The following is an 18,960-nucleotide window of genomic DNA, read 5'->3' on the forward strand; positions in this document are numbered from 1 at the left end:
GATAGATAGTCTCCTTTGAGTGATCCTTATAGTTACCCCAGGAACCCCGTGCTACCAAGGAGTCTAGATCCCTATAAAAACCTGAAATCCTATGGCACTGGCTCTTTGCTGCTTTAGCCATCAGAAGCAGTTTCTCTGTGTTCCCACTTGGTAGCAAAGGCTCCAGCTGTGGGCAGCAACACCTCTGGCAGGTCACTTAGTCCTAGGCTAGGAAGGTCATGTGTGAGCCCTGAAAACCAACAATTTTGGTAATAGGAGGCCTGTTGGTAACTCTAAAGCAATTATTTCTAGAGCTCTACACTTAAACAATGCCAGAACTCTGTAAGAGAGGACAGCTATCCTTAACTTTACAGTTGAGGGGACTGAGAAATAGACTGAGAAATAGAAAACAGTTCTCTCAGATTTTAAGATTGAGCTACTGCAAGGACCCAATTCTATTTCCAGTTTAGCCCCACATTTTAGTATTAAGAGGGATAATAGTAAACAGATACAAAAGGCATTGTATATCTTGAATGGGGTCTCCATATACCAGCCTGGCGACCACATTTCCCACCAACTAGACCTCAGGAAACAGAGACTCACAGGTGACACACATAGAAGCCTCTTCTATCATCTTCTTTCCCCTTCTGCCTTGAAGGTGTATTAGTTTGCTAGGGTTGCCATAACATAATATTATAGACTCAGTGGTTTAAGCAACAGAAATTTATTTCCTTACAATACTGAAGGCTCGAAGTCCCAAGATCAAGGTGTCAACAAGGTTGGTTTCTTCTGAGGCCTCTCTCTTTTGCCTCAGAAGGCCATGTACTTTCTGTCTTCACAGGCTCTTCCATCTGTGTCCTAATCTCTTTTTTCCCCCCAGCACTTTTTATTTTCAATTCCAATCTTACAATGAATACATGTTAACTTAGAAAAAACACAGAATATTTTTATCTAAATAAAAATAAAGAAAACTATTTTTTAAAATAATTTTTATTTTGTTATATTAGTCACCATACAGTACATCCCCGGTTTTTGATGCAATGTTCCATGATTCATTATTTGCATATAACACCCAGTGCACCATGCAATATGTGCCCTCCTTAATACCCATCACCGGCCTATTTTAATCACACAAGCATAAGAAAACTACCTCTAATATTTTGTAAGATTTCATCCCATTTTCCACATACTCATAAAAATGCAAATAATAGGAGCCTACTATATTTACTGTATTTTAACCTTAAAAAATTTAATATCACTTTTAACATTCTATGTACGTTACAATTTGAAATGACTGTAGAATATTTCCTTACATGAATTTACTATAACCAATTTAACCAGACCCCTATTACTGAGCACTTACATTTTTAAAAAATTTGGGACCTTTGGGGCACCTGGGTGGCTCAGTCGTTAAGCATCTGCCTTCGGCTCAGGGCATGATCCCAGGGTCCTGGGATCAAGCCCTGCATTGGGCTCCCTGCTCCGTTGGGAGCCTGCTTCTTCCTCTCCCACTCCCCCTGCTTGTGTTCCCTCTCTCGCAGGCTGTCAAATAAATAAATAAAATCTTAAAAAAAAAAAAGGGGTATTATAAGTAGACCATAATTCTTTTCTATATAGAGGGGGTAGGAAATAAGGTTTAAAAATAAATGTCTACTGTCCCCACCTCAAAAAAAATATTAAGAGCCTTCCACATCCTTCCCCATTTTCAGTAATTACATAGGATTTGCATCCTTTTGTCCTTTATTATATTGTTTCAACAACTGAATCTATTCCTTGTCACTAACGTCTCTCATTTGTTTTAGTCTCCTATTTTCCAAATGCTCCTAGATTTGGATTCCTACTTTCTTTTTTTCTCACCTAGAGATTGAATGTGTTTGGTTAGTTATTTTTTATTTAATAATATTTTTTTATTATATTATGTTAGTCACCATATGGTACATCCCTAGTTTTTAATGTAAAGTTCCATGATTCATTACTTGCATATAACACCCAGTGCACCATCATCTCTTTTTACAAGAACACCGTTCAGATTGGACATGAGACCATCCACATGACTTCAATTTACCATAATTACCTCTTTAAAGGCCCTCTGTCCACATACAATCACATCCTGAGATACTGGGTACTAAGATTTCAGCATATGGGGGGGCAGTGCACAGCTCAGCCCATAACAGTAAGAAAAGGTGAAATCAGGGTTTTAGGGGTATTATGGATTTAAAAGGCAGAAGAAAAAAGGAGACAAGACAGAGTCAGAAGCCAGGTACCCTGGTGTTTTCCTTTCCTCTGGGGAGACTTTGGAATGGAATAGAAGAAACATACTGGCTGGTCGCTTTAGAGGAAGAGAACTAGGCTAGTCTCAGCTTCCTTCTCTGTTCTGGCCTGCTTCCTAACAGAACATGGGCAGGAGAACCATGTGTGTCCTTTCTGGGTACTCCTGTTCTGTTCAGTGTAGATGGGGGTGGGAAAGGTAGAGGGCCTGTGTTCATGTGTAAAAGAATAAATTTTAACTTCTTAAGGATACCATTATTATCACCCACTCAGCTTCATCTTTGGAATTTCATTCTACCTAAGATTTTAGTTTTTACCAAAGCAGATGAATTCTAAGGACTGAATGAGATTTGTGTATTAGAAGAATAGAAAAGGAGGATTGTCATAGTCAGGCTGTAGGGAAAATTGGCAGCTCAAGAGCATGCTTTTGTTACTGACCAACTGGGCAAGCTACTTCAAAACTCTGTAAAAAAAAAACCAGCTTCTTATTATTTCAGGGGCTCAGTTGATGTTGCCAATTTCTCCATAGACAGGCAAGACAAAGAGGAGAAAGAAAAGTTGCAGGTTAGGGAACAATTAAGGCAGAATGTGACAAATTCAAGAAAGGTCCATAGAAGTTTAAAAGGAACAGGGCTGGGAGATAATATTTGCAAATCATAATATTTGATAAGGGACTTCAATTCAGAAAGCTGAGAAATCTCACAACTCAACAATAAAAAGACAAATAACCCAATGTAAAAATGGGCAGAGGATTGGAATAGACATTTCTTCAAAGAAGATACACAAATGGACAATAAGCATGTGAAAAGATGCTTAAGATTATTAGTCACTAGGGAGATGCGAATCAGAATCACCATGAGATACCACTTCACATGCACTAGGATGGCTATAACAAAAAGATTAACAAGTATTGGTAAGGATGTGAAGAAACCGGAACTCTCATACATTGTTTACGGGAATGTAAAATGGTACAACCTATTTGGAAAACAGCCTGACAGTTTCTCAAAAGGTTAAATGCAGTTACCACATGACCTAGCAATTCCATCCCTATGTATATACTCAAGAGAACTGAAAACCTACATCCACACAAAAAAATGTACATGAATGTTCACAGCAGCGTTAATCATAATAGCCAAAAGATGAAAGCAATCCAAACGTCCAACCACAGATGAATGGATAAACAAAATGTGGTATATCCAGGGAATGGAATATTACTCAGCCACATAAAGGAATGAAGTACTGATAGACGCTGCAACACAGATTAACCTTAAAAACATTATGTTAAGTGAAAGAAGCCAGATACAACAGGCCACATATTGTATGATTTCATTTATATGACATGTCCAGAACAGACAAATCCATAGAGACAGAAAGTAAATTAATGGCTGCCAGAGGCTAGAGCAAAGCAGGGAATGAGGAGTGACTTATTAATGGGAATGGCGTTTCCTCTGGAGTGATGGAAATGTTCTGGAATTAGATGATGGTGATGGCTGTACAACCTAAGTGAATATACTAAAACACACTGAATAATATACTTTAAAATGGTGAATTTTAGGTTATATGAAATATATCTCAATAAAAAGATATGTTACTAAAACACACTGAATAATATACTTTAAAATGGTAAATTTTAGGTTTTATGAAATATATCTCAATAAAAAATTATGTTACTTAAAAAAAAATAGAAACAGGATTCCTTTTCCTTTTTCAGTCCACTAAGGGGAAATGGTATGGACGAAGGGCTAGATGAGAGGACTGGAAGAGTACACAGAGCACAGTATATTTGTCTCTGTTTCACCTTAGAAACAGTGAAAGGAGATGGAAGCCAGCTTTGTAGTAAGATAGGAAGAAGCCATAGTCATAGGTGACTGGAAAGATGAAATTCGACAATTATAAAATTCCTCAACCCAAAGTGAATTTTTAAGCACTTTTTAGACAGGAGAACCTTCCTCATTCCTCTCCACAAAACAATTCCCCAGAATGAAAAAGGACTAGCTTCCCTACTCTACATCCTTTGCATTCATCCTGTCAACAGATATTTATGGAGTATCTACTGTGTACGACAAGACAGCTACCTACCCTTCCTTCCCTTTAAAGGTAAGTGAAACTCCTGCTCCTAATTCTCCCACATTACAAAAGGCATGGCTTACCTTTTTCTACTTTTTAAGAGCCCAATCACATTTAGTGGGTTCAGGGTTGGTTTGGGGATTGTGGAAACAAAATACAGGACACAAAACAGGTTTTGAGAGATGATGTCTTCGGTTAAATGTGTTGGATTTTAGATGCTGATGGGACTAGTGAATATACAAGAAGTAGTTAGAAATATGAGCCCAGAGTTCAGGGGACAGATCTGGGCTAGATACAGAGATAGAAAAGCAATCCACATACAAGTAGTAACTGATGTAATGAATGAGATTTCACAGAAATAATGTAGGGGAGTTGTATAAAAAGAAGATTGAGCAAAGAACCCCCAAAAGACCAACATTTAAGAAGTAAGAAAAGAGAAACAGAAAAAGGAGCCTAAAGAGAGATCAGAGAAGAGTGACAGTGGGGATGGTTTCTTAAATGTCAAAACAGGAGTGTTCAGAGTGTCAAATACTGCAGAGAGGTCCATTAAGATTTGAAAGCAACCACTAAACTAGGTAGCTGTGAGCTCACTGATGATGCCCACAAATGCAGTTTTAATAAATGATAATGAAATCAACTGAGACAGACTTTCTTCAAATGTATTCCTTGGAAAACGAGTCCTACAGAATGCTTCTCCAAAACAGAGTTTCATGGTCAAATAAGTTTGCCATAACACTGTGTACATTATGTCCTCCTCTTAAAGAATCATAACAAGCCTACAATAGAGTAATCTGTTGGTGTTACACTCTACTGGAACCCATTGTTTCCCAAATTTCGTTGACCATGGAACTCTCTATCACATAATAGAGAACCTACTGACAGTTGTAGAAACTGGAGTCTTGTGGAACAGAGTTTTCCACACGCTGAAAAACAGAGTTCTAAGACTGTGGTAATATGGTGGAAAACAGTGTTAAAAATATAGGCTCTAGAGTTAAATAGATCTAGACTTGAATGCAGTTCTCTTACCAGCTAAATGACCCTGATCAAGTTTCTATCTAAACCTCAGTTTCTTAATGTATAAAATGGGCCAAATAACAAAGCCTGATTTGTAAAATTACTGTGAGGGATTCATTTGGATAATGCATGTAAAGTACTTATAGTAATAGTAATATCCAGGGATGCCTGGGTGACTCAATCAGTTAAGCGTCTGCCTTCAGCTCAGGTCATGATCTCAGGGTCCTGGGATTGAGTCCCGCATTGGGCTCCTTGCTCCATGGGGAGCCTGCTTCTTCCTCTGCCTGCTGCTCCCTCTTACTGTGCTCTCTCATTCTCTCTCTCTGATAAATAAATAAATAAATAAAATCTTTTTAAAAAATAGGAATATCTAATAAATATGGTTATGATGATGATGGCGGCAGTAGGTGAGATCAAAAGGAAAACTGCGATGTAGGTAATAAAGTTTTCATTGAATGAGGAGTTATAGAACAGTTGGGACCTAACTGCAATAAAAAAAGTGAGTATGAGAATAGGTTATGCAAATATCTAGTAATGGCCTGGAAGTGGTAGAGAGAGACTGAGAAAACTAAGCCTCACTCCTGACCCAGTAATGGGACATAAAAAAGCATAACCCCCCTTTAGAAAGGGCTTTAGCGGGCGCCTGGCTGACTCAGTCCGTAGAGCATGCGACTCTTGATCTCAGGGACCTGAGTTCAAGCCCCACGTTGAGGGTAGAATTTACTTTTAAAAAAGGGCTTTAGCAAACAGCCAGGTTTTAGTCAGTAGAGACTGTATTGATTCCGGTCTCAGATATCAGTAAGAACTCCAGTTTGCAAAGGGCAGAAGGGGCCTGTTGGAGCAACAGCTAGAGCCCTCATCTAAGAGAGCTTTCTCTAGTTTATGAAGCAGTAGTAGGGCCTGGTCTTGGGTAGGGATTACCACGAAGTTTGAATAAAGATGCTAAAAGCTGTGGTTGAAAGAGGTCTGCACGTATTCAGGCTTACTACAGGACTTGCATTTCAACAGTGTTAAGTAGTAGCACGAGTTAGAAACAACTTAAAAATCCATCAAGAGAGGACAGAGTATATAGATTATAATACATCCACCAAGAGAAATATTAGGTAGCTATTAAAAGAAATGCAGTAGCTCTATTTAGACTAATAAGGAAAAATCTCCAAGATATAACATTCAATTTAAAAAGGTGAAGGACAAGGTATGTAATATACACACGCATGCATGTGCACACACATGCTTGTAAATGCACAGATTACCTGTGGACTGATTCACAAAACACAGGTAACTAAGAGATAGGGGAGACAGGGACTAGAGGGCTGGAAGTTTGAAGTAGGAGGAAAATATTGCATTATACATGTATAAGTTTACGTTTTTGTGTAATTTTCTATTTTTACACTTATTACCTATTTAAAACATTATTTTTTTAATTGTTAGAGTAGTGATGGTTAGGGAGAGTGCTGACAGATTGTGAGGAAAAGGAGGGATAACTGGGGGCCTCAGTGAGGGCAAAGAGTGTTGAAGCAGTGAAAGTTAAGACAGGCAGCCGTGATCACAGCAAAATCCTGGAGTTTAAGATTATACAAAGAACGCTTTCCTGGTGCAACTAAGTCTAAGAGATGGGGTCCTTAAAGGTGCTCTACTTGAACATCATCTTTCCCCAAGGAGATTACCTTTTTCAGGGCTTCAATAATAGCATGAGAAGGAAGTCTCTGCTAGGGAAAAAGTCACAAGAACAGAACAGTACTTTGTGGGAGAGTCTAATCATTCTGTCTTTATGATCTTCCTGGAGAAAATGCTGATCCATCTCACAGGCTGACCAGCTACAACCTTGGATCTCATGGGATTGCTCCATTTAAACACAGGCCTTCTAGTCTATTTGCTCAGTTCCATCTCTGCTTACTAAATAAGTCTTTCTTCAGCTTTCTTTAGCAACCCAAGAGCTTCTGTCAAGACTTCCTCACGGCCTACCTCCATGTCTTCTCCTTCACTGTCCCTTCCACCTGGAACACCCACCCACCTGCTGCCACCGCAGTCTCTGTTTCTAGAGCTAAAAGTCTCACCTCCTCCCCCAGATTTTTCTGCAGCTAAGCCAAATAAGGTACAGAATCATATCCATTCCACCCACACTACTAACATTACTGCAATGTCATCAAACACTTATTAAGTACATATGGCCAGGTACTCTTAGCCAGCCCAGATACAGAGATGACCTATATGATCTCTCCCCTCAAGCTGCTTATAGGAACGGCATAAGGATGGCTAGGTTCCTATGTTAGCTCCTCAAAGTTTATAGAATGCAGTTATCAGCTGAAGAAGTATGAATATCCCATAAATTTATGGGAAATATTCAAATCACAATCAAAGAAATGCAAATTAAAACAAGGAGATACCGTTCTTCTGCCAAATTGGCAAACATTTTCTAAGATGATAATACTCAGTGCTGGTGTGGCACATTCAAATACTGAAAGTACAAATTGGAATAACCTTTCTGAAAACACATGAAGAAGTTTATCAGAAGCCTTTAAAAGGTATATACTCTTTAACTCAGTAATTTATTTGACTCTACTTTGAGAAAGCTAAGTTAAATAATCAAAATCAAAAACAGATTCATGCACAATGATGCTCATCATAGCATTATTTATAAATTATAAAGAAATATAAGTTCTTATGGAACATCAACATAATGGAATATTATTAATCTAATAGTAATCATGAAATCATGTTTTCAAAAAATACTTAATAACCCAGAATAAAGCTCACGAAAATAATCTAAGTGAGAAAAATTTTAAATGCACACATAGTATGGTCTAAATTGAGTAACTTTACATTTAATATACATAAAAATTATATAAGAAAACATAGCTAATGCTAATAGCTAACATTTTATAGTTACTAGACCCTGGAAAAAATTTAAAATAGAATTAATTAAGAGATAAAGAGGCATATGGAGACTTCTGTTAAAATGCTGACAGATTTTTTTGGCTAGGTAAGCATCCATAAAAGCTTAGCTAAACACTCTGCCAGGTTCTATACCGGGCTTTAGAACACCAGCAATAAAAAGCATAGCCCCAGCAATTAAGGATCTTACAAGTACACAGGAAAGTTAGATCAAAGAGTAAACAAGTAACTCCATTACATCACAGTAAATGTCAGTCTAGAAAAAGTATTCCACAAAGTCTGGAAACTTAACCCCCAAAACTGACACCTGATTGGATTTTAAATGTGAATAAAAGTTTAGCTAAGTGGAGAAAGAGAAAGAGTATTCCATTCATGGCAAACAGCAAGAGCAAAGTCTCTGAGATTTTGAAAAACACATAGTTTTGTATGCTGGAAGTGCTGACTAAACAGAATAGCACAAAGAGGTAAGACCAGAAAGGCATATAAGATCTGTATCAGTGCTTTTCCAATTCTTTTTGTAGAGGATCTGGTTTTTTTATTCCAACATGTCATGGACTGATATTTTTTTTGTCTAAACCCTGTTCAGCAAGACAAGGATATTATCGTGTGCATGGTATTACAGCAATCCAAAATGCCTCTAAATGCTCATTGGAGTACTTATTTCAATTTTAGTACTTATTTCATCAAAGAGTAGAAACAAACACTTCCTGGGCTGGGCTGGTCCATGGACCACACTGGGAGTCACACTGAGCTAGACAGCTTATGAAGGTTTTATTTTATCATGAAGGCAATGTAGAGTCACTGAAGTATTTTTTTTCTGATTTCCTCTTTTTTAAATCATAATTTTACTAGATAATTTAAAATACTAAAAAAGAAAAAAAGGTACTATTATTCTCCCCATCTTGTGGATTAGGAAAATGTGGCTCATTAAGGTTAAAAAACTTTCTCACAATGATACACTGAGAAAAAAATATGGGAACTCATATCACAGGCAAGGGTTAATTTCCCTAAAACAATAAAAGCTCCTGGGAACAAAAAATTCAATAGAAAAAAAAAAAACAGGCAAAGAATATGAATAGACTGTTCACAAAATAGTAAATACTAATAGCCTTTACTTGTATGAAAACATCCTTAACTGTACTAAGACACACAAACTTAAATTCTACTGAGACAACATTGCCTAGCAGACTATCAAAAATCCAAAAATTTGAACAAATCACTCTATTGGTGGATTTGGGAAGAAAAAAAATACCTTCATGACATTACTAGTAGGAGTATAAATTGGTACAGTATCTGTGGAAGGCAGATACCCTTTGGGGTAGTCATCAAAGCTGCTCCCAAATATCCTTCTCTTTCCCTTTCAAGGTATACTGTACTGTTCACTTGAGGTTAAATACGGTTATATGATTTGCTTTAGACAGGGAAATGTGAGCAAAAGGGACATATCGTATCTTCTGGGTGGGAGTTTTAAGAACCAGAGTGCAATTTGCTATGTTCTCTTTCATTTATCTTTTCTTTCCCTCTACCACTCATACTGACAATGTCCTAGATGCAGGCTGTTCCACCAGCCTGGACTGCAGAGACAAGACAACTTAAAGCAGAACTCCTTGACATGCAGGATGACAAGCAGCATGAGCAAAATAAACCTTTACTGTTTTAAGCTCCTGACAAATGGAGGGCAATGTAGCAATATTTATCGAATTTACAAATACATATCCCCTCAAATATACTTGCAAAATGACATATGTAAAAGGTGCTCAATTACAACATGGTTTGTTATAGTAAATGACTGGAAATAACCAAATGAATCAAATTAATATCAACAGAACACTAGTTAAATACTTACAGGACCTTCATACAGCAAAATATCTGTAGTTATTGAGAAAAAATTCTCTTAGAGCTAATATGGAAGGATCTCCAAATGAAAAAACAAGATGTTCTCAGTATGTATACCAATTTCATTTTTTTTAAAAAGTGAGGGGGTTACAATATATATTCATATTTTCTTGCACTTGCACAAAGCAATTCTAGAATAATAAGAAACTAACAAATGATACTACAGATAAAAGACTGGTATCCAAGATCTACAAAGAACTTCTCAAACTCAATACACGAGAAACAAATAAACAAATCATAAAATGGGCAGAAGATACGAACAGACACTTTTTCAATGAAGACATACAAATGGCTAACAGACACATGAAAAAATGTTCAAAATCATTAGCCATCAGGGAAATTCAAATCAAAACCACACTAAGATACCACCTTACGCCAGTTAGAATGGCAAAAACTGACAAGGCAAGAAACATTGTTGGAGAGGATGTGGAGAAAGGGGATCCCTCCTACATTGTTGGTGGGAATGCAAGTTGGTACAGCCACTTTGGAAAACAGTGTGGATGTCCCTTAAAAAGTTAAAAATTGAGCTACCCTATGATCCAGCAATTGCACTACTGGGTATTTACCCCAAAGATACAGATGTAGTGAAGAGAAGGGCCATATGCACCCCAATGTTCATAGCAGCTCTGTCCACAATAGCTAAATCGTGGAAGGAGCCGAGATGCCCTTCAACAGATGACTGGATTAAGAAGTTGTGGTCCATATATACAATGAAATATTATTCAGCTATCAAAAAAGAATGATTTCTCAACATTTGCTGCAACATGGATGGCACTGGAGGAGATAATGCTAAGTGAAATAAGTCAAGCAGAGAAAGACAATTATCATATGGTTTCTCTCATCTATGGAACATAAGAACTAGGAAGATCGATAGGAGAAGAAAGGGATAAAGAAAGGGGGGGTAACAAGAAGGGGGAATGAAGCATGAGAGACTATGGACTCTGAGAAACAAACTGAGGGCTTCAGAGGGGAGGGCGGTGGGGGAATGGGATAGGCTGGTGATGGGTGGTAGGGAGGGCACATATCGCATGGTGCACTGGGTGTTATACGCAACTAATGAATCATCGAACTTTACATCAAAAACCGAGGATGTACTGTATGGTGACTAACATAATAAAAAAATTATTTAAATAAATAAATAAATAACTAGATAAATAAATAAATAAATAAATAAAACTAACAATTATTACCTTGGACAGAGCATTAAAGGGTGACTAGGTGGAATCTCCAATTACTCAGGAAAAAAAAATTGGGGTGCTGTACTTAACTTCCTACTGTCACAACCTCAATAAGTCAAGCAAATCTCATGTTAAGTATAAATAGTATACTTCTACCTCTATCTGAAACTGTTCTGACACTCTTCATTAAACTCTGGCTTATCTTTATCCTCTTGGCCACATCTACTCAGCTTCCAGTTACATTACCTGTGTTAAGAATCTATTTACTATTGTTCTCTTATTCAATTAAGTAGCAATGGTTCTTAGTTACTCTTAAATAAACCACGCTTTTCCCTAAATGATTCCAAGCTTCAGCAACTGTTTTTAGCTATTCTTTTTGAGAGATTCTGAATTGCCTCTTAAAAAGAAAAAAATCATAACAAACTGTGCCTGCTCCAATACATTCTTGTTTTTCTCATTCAGAACTTTTATGTGGATGTTATTTGTTTTACTTTCCTTTATAAGAATTATAAGACCCTTACTTATGGAAAATTAGAAATAAAAAGTTAGTATTATAACACTGACTCCATAAATGTTCACTTTAAATGTTTACCTCATGTCAATCTAGATCAACAGACTCCAAATCTAAAACCTATATACATGTATAACTGTATTAATACATTCATTACATTATAAAAATGTAAAAAGCATAAAGAAACAATCATTTAAGATAATGATAAAAATATTTTTTGCTGTCACTAAAAGTACAAGCAGTAATAATATTTTTAGTGAAAGCAATGTGATACAATATGCCTCATTATTTTTTAAATCTTGGTTTAACATTTTGATATAGAATTATTTGAAGGTCTGGTTCCACTATCAATTATTTCAATATTTGGTTTTCAAAGCTGTCAAAAAGATACAGATATATCAGTCAAATGAAAGATGTGCAATTGGTTCCTATATAGCAATTATTCACAGATTTTATTGAAATTTGGCTAATTAAGTTCTCATTTTCTCTGATATCTTACCAGATAGAAATATTTTTAACAAATAAGTTCAAACCTCACTGAAAATTTTCATTAGAAATATTTTTAAATATGTTAATAGCTTCTTTCCAAGATTTCAGAACATGCAGTTATGGGTTTTTATAGGTAACAGTCATTGTTTCTGATAAAAAAAAAAAGAACACACACACACGAAAGAAAGCATTTTCAAACATCTGTATTCAAAGCAGCTACCTTTCAATCATTATTAAAGCATTATCTTCTCTCTGAAGGGTCAAATTAGCAGTGCTTGTAAGAAGCTAGAACAATATGAGCAACAAAATAAATGATAATAATGATTATAACTGTAAAATGTAATACATTATATTATAAATTAAGTATCCATGAGTCCACAGTGATATAAATAAATTGATGGGAGAAAAGGGAAATCTCTTCCTTATAGTAGAATGCCAACTAATGAATGTAGAAAGTATAATGGAAATAGAAAGTTACCATTTGGCAGCCACCATTCGTGATGGTAGATTTATTTGTTTATTTAATTATTTTATTATATTATGTTAGTCACCATACAGTACATCCCCGGTTTTTGATGTAAAGTTCGATGATTCATTAGTTGCATATAACACCCAGTGCACCATGCAATACGTGCCCTCCTTACTACCCATCACCAGCCTATCCCATTCCCCCACCGCCCTCCCCTCTGAAGCCCTCAGTTTGTTTCTCAGAGTCCATAGTCTCTCATGCTTCATTCCCCCTTCTTATTACCCCCCCTTTCTTTATTTCTTTCTTCTCCTATCGATCTTCCTAGTTCTTATGTTCCATAGATGAGAGAAACCATATGATAATTGTCTTTCTCTGCTTGACTTATTTCACTTAGCATTATCTCCTCCAGTGCCATCCATGTTGCAGCAAATGTTGAGAAATCATTCTTTTTTGATAGCTGAATAATATTTCATTGTATATATGGACCACAACTTCTTAATCCAGTCATCTGTTGAAGGGCATCTCGGCTCCTTCCACGATTTAGCTATTGTGGACAGAGCTGCTATGAACATTGGGGTGCATATGGCCTTAGTGATGGTAGATTTAAACAGGAGTCATCAATGAATGTTTAGCTCATAGGCAGAGATGCAATGAGGAATAAGATATTGGCATAGTCTCAAGAGTACACAAAACACTTAGCAGTTACATCAATTACAAAAGGAAAAAAAAGGTGCCTTGACAGGTTGGAAACCTGGCCAATAAACATTTAACTAGGTGATTGAGATTAATATTAAGAAGGGTTAGCACCCGTTGACACATGTACTTTCTGATACAATTTCACTAAGAAGAGCCCAGCATCATTTTTGTGTAATTCTTGCCAAGAAAGCATGGCCTGAGTCTGAACATGAGGAAACATTGGATGGACCCCAAATGAAGAACATGCTATGAAATAAAAGGTCTGTACCATCTGTCCAAGATAAAACTGAAGAACTGTTCCTGATAAAAGGAGACTAAAGAGAGATGACTACTAAATGCTACATGTCAGCCTGGATTGTATCCTGGACCAGGAAAGAAAAGAGACATTGTTGGGACAGCTGGCAAAATTTATATGGCATTTTGATGATGGTGCTGCCATTGTTGATTTCCTCCTATGGATAGGTACACTGTAGTTATATAGGAGGGTAGCCTTGGTTTTTTGGGAAATATAAATAGGACTATTTAGTAGTGACACAAATCATCTCTTCAACTTTTTCAGAAAGTTGAAATGGTTCAGAAAAAGATTAATCATAATGGATGGAGGGTGAAGGAGCAACTATGGTAATGTCAACAATCGGGGTATCTTGGCAAGAAAGATTTAAGAGTTCTTTATATTGCTATTTTGGCAACTTTTCCCTACATCTGAACTTGTTTCAAAATAATTTTTTTTTTAAGATTTTACTTATTTGACCCAGAGAGAGAGCACAAGTAGGGGGCGCAGCAGGCAGAGGGAGAGGGAGAAGCAGGCTCAGCAGGGAGCCAGATGCGGGGCTTGATCCCAGGACCCCCGGATCATGACCTGAGCCGAAGGCAGTCGCCTAACCGACTGAGCCACCCAGGCACCCCCAAAACAGATTATTTTTCAAGTGTGTTTACACATGTGAGCATGCTTGCATTTTTAATATCTGCCAGGTATTATACTACTGACAGCCACTCGTCATTTAAAGACATCCTTTCTGTATACATCACAAAGGCCCTCTCTAATAGGCCAGCTAGTGGCCTTGAAAACTGGGTAGCCAAGGGAGACAACAACTGACTGTATGAGGCCTTGTGTGGTTCCCTGTCCTAAGCTCAAAATAAAATGGCCTCAAAGTGACAATGGTACTGAAAATAGCATTTAACTTAACCTTGGGGCTCTCAGCCCACTAGATCTATTTGATTTCCATTAATCAGCATAGAAGGAAGCCAACAGCCACCTCCCATCCCTTAAAGCTCTAGCTTACTTGTCATGCATTCCCAGAAGCACACTATAAGAAGATGACTAATCACTGACTGCTTCTTCAGCACCATATGTCTCCAAATTTCAAAGGAAAAACTGTCCCAACTAGTACTAGAAAAACAGATTTCCTACCTCCTGCAGCCGGAGTCGAACCTTGGTAACTGCTCGGATCCAGTGTGCTCTGGCTTGGGTAAATGGCGAAGAAGCATTCTCCTCAGGAAAACTTGTAACAAAGAAAAGAATGTTTCTTAAAAATAGCCCAGGCCACAGGGTGACCACTCAAGGCAAACTGCCAAATATCTAAAGTAAAATGGTTTGTAGTCATGCCTAGACTTATTTCATGAGTCAGGCCACTAAACAGCATAGTCTTAAATAGCCAAGTGGGAAAAAAATCCTCTCTAAAATGACAGCTCCTTTTAGCTTTTTATCCATTCCCTCTCTTCTTTCCCCATTTTTCACTCACCCAATGAGCCAACTCACTGGGACAGTTAGGTTTCAGTATTCCAGTAAAAGCAATGGCAAGGGCCCTGAGTCAATGTTAGCACAAAAACTACACAGACATGTGGACTAATCCTTGCACCCTACCTCTCAAGACCACCAGTCTTCCCTGGGTGTTCTACATATCATCCAACCTTACGGCAGAATTTTGTTCCTGCAAACTCTTCCTGCTCCACTAAGAATTTTGGAAGGCTTACCAATTCCTAGACTACAACACAAATGCTAAGGAAAAAAGCACAGTCCTTTTCCTACCATGGTCTTGTTCCTTGAGCAGCCTGAGGGACACCCCTCAATGAAACAACAATAAATGTAACTAACAAAGGAGTTTCGGGACAGAAACACCATGCTGTATTAGAACAAATTCATCATCTAGATTCTTAACTATGGAATACTTGGTGACAATGCTTCTCCTCTCTCCCACTGAGGTCTAATGCCAAGGCAGCAAACAACCATCCACCATCTAGATATCTGAAATATAGGCCAAGCTCTGATGCCATCTAAGTGGATCAACTGTTTTAAGACATTGTGGGCACCGCTGACCAAGGCAGAACCGGACTTCACTTGCAGAACTAGGATCTGAAAGGACACAGCCAGTACAGAAGGACAAATACTCGTGCTGGGCACTTCTGCTGCTCTACCAAGAACTTTACCCAGACAATAGCAACTGCCATTCTAAGGTCTACAAAGAGCCATTTTTCAGTCAGTCATCAACCACACCTCTTGGATGTCTTATCTTTTAGATGAGCTACCAGAGATGACTAAAAATCAGGAAAAAGTAAGGAGAAAAGAAAATAAGTTTATATCTTCAGTGTTGGAGTAGATACACCAACAATTCTTCAAACTTTTACCACTTATAACTGCACTCACGGCTCTGACCTTGTGGTGAGCGGCTTTATCTTTAGACCTTGAAATTCGAGAATCCAAGTCATACCTAGCCCTTATCACTCTAACCCAGTGGTTTTCAACTGGGGGCAGTTTTGCCCCCCATGGGAAATCTGACAACATCTGGAGACATTTCTGGCTGTCACAACTGATGGTTGCTATTGGCATGTAGTACAGAGGCCAGGGATGCCACCATACATTCCCCAATGCCCACAACAGCTCCTCATAACAGTTATCTGGTCCCAAATGTCAGTAGTGCCAAGACTGAAAAATCACACTCTGACCCAACCTATCAGCAAATCTACTGACCAATTCAGCTCAATAACAATAACACTCAAATATTGTACTAAGCTTTATAATGAGACTGTTAAAAAGACAAGTTTAAAATTTTTCTTCTTATGGGTACCAATTAATTCCAGACACACAGCTAGACCCTGGGAAAGCAGAAGGGTGAGTGAGATCTGGCTTTCAGACTAATTCTTTCTTAACTCTGTCCTGGTTTTCTCAACCAGGAAAAAAAACAAAACAAAACAAAACAACGTTCACATAAGAAGTTTAAACTTTAATAGGCTGGGAAGCCTATTTCATCCAAAGCAGCTCCTTTTAATGAAGTAAGCTGTAGGACTTGGATCAGTTCCAGACTTAGAGGCTACCATATATATGTCAATTAGTAGGCCAATAACTACAGATTCAAGAAGGCCTGGTACAATGCAGCTAACTACAAAGAACCCAAGTGTTCTTCAGAGATCCTCAAAATATTTAGGGAATTATACCAAAAATCAAAGGAAGCAGCAAAGAGCTAAACCTCAGTATCCTGGATCATTACCATACCAACCTGCAGGGAAACAAATGAAAAGCACTTGCACCCAGAAATACCACAGGCAGGTACTGAGGAAACCACATGAACTCCTCAAGGCATCCATCACCTACCTCTCCTGGGGGCCTAGGATGTGGTCTTTGTGTAGCACCAGATCTGGGGGAGGATGGATTGTGTCATCTTCTTTCCTCTCCCTGGGTTCACATGCTCTCCCCTTCTCTTCTTCACTTGTCACCTCCATGGCTTTCTCTTGTTCTCCAAAACCCACTTGGCCGTCTCTGGAGAAGCTGCCAGAGCTGTGGCATGAATGAATCGAGTCCCTCTCCCGATGGTCATCATCTTGTTCGTGACACTGGTCTAGTTCACTCAACTGAGAGCTTCCTTGACTCACATTACAGGAGGAGCCATACCTACTACTGCTGGTGGGGCTGTGAGAATGAGAGGAAGACAGATGAGTACATACATGCAAACTAGGGACCAGGACAAAAGTAATGGATAAATTCAGAAATAATGATTTTTTCAGTGGCAAGAATCACAAATAGGAGGCTCCTGGGAAGATAGGACCAAACTTCACAATCTAGAAGAACTAGTTTCTAATCAGCAGAAGCACAAAGGAAAAACCATACAATATGCTGGGTTCTCTAATAGCATTTAACCTCAACCTGTGACAGACTTTGAAGCATACTTTACCTTAAAGTGATTTTTATAAGTAGGGGCTTAACCTTAATTATTAAGAATTATTAAATATAAAAGTAGCCTCTGTTTACACCTAATATTCTTTACTCAGACTTCTAAAGAAACTTGTCCAGTGGCTGTGATTAAAGTTTTCTAATTTTCATAAAGTAAAATGGAGGAACTCTACTCCCCTTTTCTATTATTTACTAAATTGATGTCCCCTTTTCTTCCTCTACAATTTTAAACTTGAATGTCTGTTCCTTAGGATGAGCAAAGGAGGTTAGAGATGTTCCTTCAATTACCTCTCAGCTATCTGCATGATGAGGTAATGGAAACCATTAGGATATGAAATCTATGACCAAAAAAATTCCTCTGGGGAATGGTCTCATCAACATGAACGTTACAGTGATACCCCTGGCAGCATAGGGAATGTCCCAAAGATGAACTTGCGTACCTGTAACTGAGCTGCTCTCAGGACATGGCTTGTTTGGGATAAAGTGGACAAAATCCAACTGCAGGATCTGGGTCAGGGCCATACTAATGCATTTCTATAATTGAAGAGCGGCCAGCCCAACCCTTTCTCAATACCTGAATTTCCATACCCAGAAAGGAAATTTGTTCCCCTGCTACGATAGACAGCACCTATAGCAGAGAAAGTGGCAGTGAATCATGATTAGAAAGAAGAGCAGCAGCCACAAGTTACTCCCTTGAGCCGTATACTGAATTTAAGGCAGTAAGTTCTACTTCAGATAGAGGTTTCAGGTGATGATCTATAAGATCTATCCCAGCTCATATGGATAGTTCCATCCTAAGTCAGGGGCCCCCCTTTCACTTCCAGTAACCTGCTAGAAAGCCTCCATGCAAAAGGACAAAGAATTTCCTTGCCACAGAGTCAAGCCTTTAACTAAAGGGCTTATGTTTACCCTTGGCTAAATGAAGATAAATCGTTATTTTGTTTCCCAGGGATATATTCCCTACAGTTCCTCCTGATTACCTGGTCTTTTCAGGCTAATTTCTGATCCTTTGTCCCATGGCAGCAGGACAGGTACCAGGTCACTGTGGTGGACAGTTCCTAACACACATGTACACACACACACACCATCTCTAAAACCAGCCCCTTTGGACAGGTTTGGGGAGCATTCTTAAGCTGTACTATATATGGTGCTTCTTCTTAGGGAAAATAACAGGATCTTTTTTCCACATGGACCCTGTACAACGCTCCAGAATAAAGAACTACAGCAAATGACAGCCTTAAGCTCCTATGACACTTTACTCAAAGCACTTACCAGACACCAGTCTTAAGGGTATGAAAAGGCAAAGACTGGAAGAAGCTATGCAAATCCATGT

At 38.2% G+C, this 18,960-nt stretch overlaps 1 protein-coding gene across 4 annotated transcripts in view; it reads right to left on the bottom strand.

The window, feature by feature from the left end:
- The window catches only part of UNC13B (unc-13 homolog B), a 228,085-nt gene that overhangs the window by 84,575 nt on the left and 124,550 nt on the right, over positions 1 to 18,960 (bottom strand). For all 4 annotated transcript variants that reach the window (XM_087869574.1, XM_045780792.2, XM_045780793.2 and 1 more), the window contains 2 exons: positions 17,052 to 17,366; positions 14,874 to 14,964 (listed from right to left, as the gene is read on the bottom strand). In XM_087869574.1, coding sequence (XP_087725700.1) covers positions 14,874 to 14,964; positions 17,052 to 17,366 — 406 coding nt within the window. The remainder of the gene's footprint in view (positions 1 to 14,873; positions 14,965 to 17,051; positions 17,367 to 18,960) is intronic.

Source organism: Ursus americanus, chromosome 18 (assembly GCF_024610735.1).
Source record: "Ursus americanus isolate L20-20 chromosome 18, mUrsAme1.1.p, whole genome shotgun sequence".
NCBI lineage: Eukaryota > Metazoa > Chordata > Mammalia > Carnivora > Ursidae > Ursus > Ursus americanus.